The sequence below is a fragment of the Zea mays genome, chromosome 10, assembly GCF_902167145.1.
Source record: "Zea mays cultivar B73 chromosome 10, Zm-B73-REFERENCE-NAM-5.0, whole genome shotgun sequence".
In the NCBI taxonomy this organism is placed as follows: domain Eukaryota; kingdom Viridiplantae; phylum Streptophyta; class Magnoliopsida; order Poales; family Poaceae; genus Zea; species Zea mays.
The window spans coordinates 35,557,984-35,563,373 of NC_050105.1; the positions used below are offsets into that span (position 1 = coordinate 35,557,984).

A 5,390-nucleotide genomic window follows, 5' to 3' on the forward strand; every position below is an offset into this window, starting at 1 on the left:
TTTTATGCATGCACCAAATGTAGATGTTATTTACTGTCTAGTCATTGCACTGTTTCTGGTCAAGCCGATGTGATCAAATACATGTTGCATAACCCAATTATGAGTGGTAGAATTGGTAAGTGGGCTTATGCACTCATAGAATATGACTTGGCCTATGAACCATTGAAATCTATGAGAGGCCAGGTTGTAGCAGATTTTATTGTAGAACATCGGATTAATGATACTCATAAACTAGATATGTCATACCTCACTATTACTCCTTGGGCTTTATATTTTGATGGATCAGTTTGCAATGAAGGGCAAGGAATTGGCATCGTACTTGTTTCACCAAGTGATGTCTCCTTCGACTTCTCTAGCCGATTGAAAACTTATTGCACTAACAATCAAGCCGAATATGAGGCCCTTTTGTTTGGCTTGGAACTTTTAAATTGTATGGGAGTAAAATATGTGAAGGCATTTGGTGATTCTCAGCTAGTCGTCCAACAGGTGTTAGAAGAATATCAATGTTTTGATGGTACTCTAAATAGTTACCTTGAAAAATATTGGGGCATAATTCATTCTTTTGACGAATTCAGTATTCGGCATATCTCTAGAGTTGAGAATCATAGAGCTAACAATTTGGCACAAGATGCATCAGGTTATCGGATAAAGCGAGGGAGATTTCACAACACTGAAAATCTGATAACCAGTGCAGTGCCAATTCCCCAGGTCGCGAATCGTCCGAGTAAAGACTCTGGACTGTCCGGGGTTACTAGGAAAGTTCTCCTAATTGATTCGGCTGATAATGAAGCTGATGCAAGTGATTGGAGGACGCCCATACACTACAAAAAAATGGTTTTGTATGACAAAAGTAAAGTGTCATGTTTAGTACAAAATTGGTCATAAAAAGCATCTTATGACAAAAATGTTGCGTCATAAGGGTCGTCATATAACGACCGTCACATTATGTACCTTGTGACGACTGTTCAGAGTACCGTCACATAATGTCATCACCTTTTGTGACGGCTGCGTTCGTCCGTCACATATTGTTGCTATATATGACGGTGTTATCTGTCACATTTTTTCCAGTCAACGCGTCACCTAATGTTGGGATCGTCACATATGGCACCCACATACAGTGACCATACAGTGACGACACACTGAGCTCTCATGATAGCTCACAGAATCATAATACACAAAAGCCATCATACACAACATTCTCATCACAAGTCATACATAATTCCAGCACACTAGTTCTTCCACAATAGAGGTTCAAACATACAAAGGTTCCACCACAAAGGTTTGAAGCATTCAAACAGATTGCACGTAGTTCTGACAAAGTTCTAACCACAAATATGTTCTAGCAAAGGCATCAAACAGATTGCAACTCTTCCTGCTTCCTAACAGCTTCCTCTCTTTCAGCTTGGAGTTTTTCCTCAAACTGATATAAGATTTCTTCAAGTGCGGCCTGTTGAGCATATAAAAAACTTGGGATATAAGATTTGCCATGAAATATTGGTACATGCCTAGACAGGTCAAGACTAATAACATGGCCTAAAGAAACCCTAGGAAGCAAAAGAAACCTATTAACTTCAGTTGTCATGCATGGAAACTACTGAGGCATACATACAAAGAGCTAACATGCTTACCAATCTTAGCCAGCTCATCGAGGAACTTGGTGACTGCAGCCGAGTTCTTCTTGATGACCTTGACTGGCTTCTTATCCTTGAACAGAGCCTGATTAATCATTCAGCAGGGGTACAATCATCAGAACCAGTCGTAGGACCGGGCCATAATATAATAAAGTTACTATACTTAAGTCGTGTGATATGTTGGTCTTCAGCCAATTGCGAAACTAACCTCCATAGATTATTCGAGTGCTAGAAGCAACATCGTGTGATATGTTGGTCTTCAGCCAATTGCGTACAGCAGCATGAACTTCTTAAGATGAAGAAGTTTCACCTGCAAAAGCCTTCTTCTGCCTAAAACATACATCAAAAGTTTTGCCTGCTTCCCTCTCTTCCAGCAGCTCTCCTATGCAGGCAATAACCTTAACATTTTGGCTCAATGCATATGCAGCCTTCTTTCCAATAAACTGCATTTGAACAACTTGTTATATTGTAATCAGAAACTGTGTTTCTCCAAGTTTCAAACCAGTAGCACATGCGCATAAAATAATCACCTCATCATTTTCACCAATAATATGTTACGCTCAGAGTGTCCAAGAATAACCCATTGACAGCCGATGTCCACCAGTTGTTCTGCATTGTAATTTTAAGGGAAAGATAAAACTCTATTAGCAAAACCAGAAGGGAAAGATATAACCGCTTTATAGATAGTTGCAGTCACTATGTATATAGTTAGCAAAGAAAAGGGTGCTCAGTGTCCAGTGTACCCAACCTAATCTCTCCAGTGTAGGCTCCTCCTTTTCCAATCCACACATTCTGAGCAGAAACCTCAATGCGACCAGTTTATAGATAATTCCCTCTATTGTTATGTTTCAAACCCAAAATATTAAGTCCAGATTATAATTTGGATCCCATCAATAGAATCCCATCTAAACTGCCATAGAACAAATTGCTCCTATAACTGCACTTGCCGAACCTAAGATAGACATTTTGTATTCAACAGAACAGCCTGCTAGAAACATGGAAGAAGCGGGTCGCGGGCGTTTGGGCGTAGACCGGGCGGGGCGGAGGCATCAATGGGCGGGCCGGCGGGGGCGCCGGCGGGGTAGGGCGGTGAGGGGCGCTGCGGGCGGGGACGAGGGCGGGCGCTCCATCGGGCGCGGCGGCCGGGGTAGGCGAGGTCGGGGGTGGGAGCTCTGGCGGGCGCGACGGGCGGGGCCAGGGGCGCGCTCTCCGGCGGGCGCGACGGGCGGGGTCGGGGGCGAGCACTCCGGCGGGGAAGTGCTAGGGAGAGGGGCTCGCGCGTATGGACTCGACGGCGGACGGTGGCCAGGGACGAAGTGGCGCGCGGACGGGCGAGCAGCAAGGCGACGGCGCGGCTGGAAGAAGCTCGGCGAGCAGGAATCGGGCGCGCCGCGGAATGAAGAACTAGAAGCTTGGGCGCCGGCAGAGGAAGCTGGGAGCGGAATGAAGCTCCACAAGCAGGGATCTGAGCAGAAGAGGGAGAGAAGCAGGGAGGCGGGCGCTGCCATGGCTGGGAAGCTTGACCAGGGAACTCTACGAGAGAGAGATGGAGATGGGCTGGGCACCGAGCGCTGCAGGAAGGAGATAAGCTCCGTGAGAAAAAATCTCAAGGACTACGTGCGTGTACAAGGGAAGAAGAAGCAGCTGGGCTGCGCGCGGTTCTTATCCAGGGCGTGGGAGGAGGCTAAAAATCTGCTGGGGACGGCAGCGCGAGTCCGGCAAGCGCTGGACGGACGTATGAGGAGCTGGACGACGATGCCCACGACGATGAGGAGGAGGACGCCTGCAGCCGGCGCCGAGGTTACTTGGCTCTCGGCGGCGAGCCGCAGGAGGGCGGCAATTCCTTGCTGGCGGCGGCTAGGGTTTGCGGGGGTTTTGGGGAGGGCGCGTGGTGGTGGGGGAGGGCGCGTGGTGGTGGGGGCGGACGCGGAGGTGAGCAACCGAGAGGATAAGGTAGAAGGGGAATTTTGGTCATCTTGGGCGGGAGATGGGAAAGTGAATGCGGTCAACAGAAAGGGGTACGGTCCTTTTTTGGAAAAAAATATAAAGTGACGCCGCCAAATCATCACATAAAGGCACATCTAAGCGTCATAAAAGTAAAACCGTCTACCGGCTTCTGGCGCCTGACAATATATGACGATTCTTCGTACCCTTATGTGACAACAAAAACACTATCGTCATAAAATCTTCATGGCTTCATGAAATTAAGACGACTCAAAAAATTTCATCATATTATGTGACATTATATGACGATAACCGACCTTGTCATTAGGTATTTTGTCATAAAAGGACAAATTTCTTGTAGTGATAACTAATTATTTACGAAATCCCAATATCATGACAGATAAGAACATTCGACGTACAACTTTCAAGTATGTTTTGATGAGTGATGAACTGTACCGTCGAACAGTAAACGACGTCCCACTTAAGTGATTGGGCTCAGATGATGCTATATTAGCCATGACCGAAGTACATGAAAGAATTTGTGGTACCCATCAATCAACTCCAAAGATGAAGTGGTTGTTGCGAAGGTCTGGTTTTTATTGGCCTAACATGATAGCTGATTGTTTCAAGTACTACAAAGGATGCCAAGTGTGTCAAAAATTCGGCGACCTACAGTTGGTCCCTGCAGCCGAATTACATCCTATCATCAAACCTTGGCCTTTTAGAGGATGGAGATTAGACTTTATAGGAGAAATTCATCCTTCATCATCTAAGGGGCATCAGTTCATGTTAGTTGTCACTGACTACTTTACCAAATGGACTGAAGTCGTTGCTCTGAAGAACATGACACACAAGGAGGCAATTGAGTTAATAACTGAGCATATTATTCATAGATTCGACATTCCCCAGACCTTGACTACAGACCAAGGAACTTCTTTTATGTCAAAGGAGGTACGTGAATTTGCTGAATTATTTAGAATTAAGTTGCTTAATTCATCTCCATATTATGATCAGGCCAATGGACAGGCCTAGTCTAGTAATAGGACATTGATTAACTTGATAAAAAAGAAGATATTCGGTAATCCTAAGCATTGGCATAAGATTTTGTCCGAAGCTTTATGGGTTCACAGAATATCTAAACATAGTGCTACTAAAGTATCTCCTTTTGAGCTTGTCTATAGGAAGAAAGCAGTGTTGCCTGTGAAAATAAGTTTGAATGCTGTCAGGTTCGCGAGAAAAAATGATCTAACTGTCATTGATTATTATAATTCAATGATGGATAATATTGATGAGGTGACCGACAAGAGGGTGATAGCTTTGGGAGCAATAGAAAAGGACAAGATCATGGTAGCCAGGGCCTACAACAAGAAGGTCAAAACAAAGTCATTTTAAGTAGGGGACCTGATGTGGAAGACCATCCTGCCTCTAAGGAATAAAGACCGGAAGTTTGGGAAATGGTCGCCAAGCTGGGAGGATCATTATAAAGTAAAACAGGTAATGTCTGGTAACGCCACTACAAATATTACAAGGCAAGGATTTATCCAAGGCTTTGAATGGGCGTTTCCTCAAACAGTATCATCCTAGTATGTGGCAAGATGCCTAAAAGAATCGATGTAATCACATCGAGTTAGTTGCTCTTGATTTGCTCAGCTCCACCAAAAGGCAGGGGGCATATGTTGAGCACTAAATTGAGCGGCGGACGGTCTGGCCCTAAGGCCGGATGGTCCGCGGTCCGGACGGTACGTGCCTGTGTGCCGGACGGTCCGCGCGTACGCAGAGCAGATTAGGGTTCCGAGTTTTGTGCTACGGTTGTTA

At 45.4% G+C, this 5,390-nt stretch overlaps 1 protein-coding gene across 1 annotated transcript; it reads right to left on the reverse strand.

Moving 5' to 3' along the window:
* Nucleotides 1–1,198: 1,198 nt before the first annotated feature.
* On the reverse strand, nt 1,199–3,470 carry LOC100382908 (uncharacterized). The gene is made up of 5 exons (NM_001366807.1): nt 2,380–3,470; nt 2,162–2,240; nt 1,840–2,074; nt 1,629–1,716; nt 1,199–1,447 (listed from the first exon to the last, which is right to left on the reverse strand). The coding sequence occupies exon 1, from the start codon at nt 3,137–3,139 to the stop codon at nt 2,681–2,683; it is 459 nt and encodes a 152-aa protein (NP_001353736.1). The 5' UTR covers nt 3,140–3,470; the 3' UTR covers nt 1,199–1,447; nt 1,629–1,716; nt 1,840–2,074; nt 2,162–2,240; nt 2,380–2,680.
* Nucleotides 3,471–5,390: the final 1,920 nt, after the last annotated feature.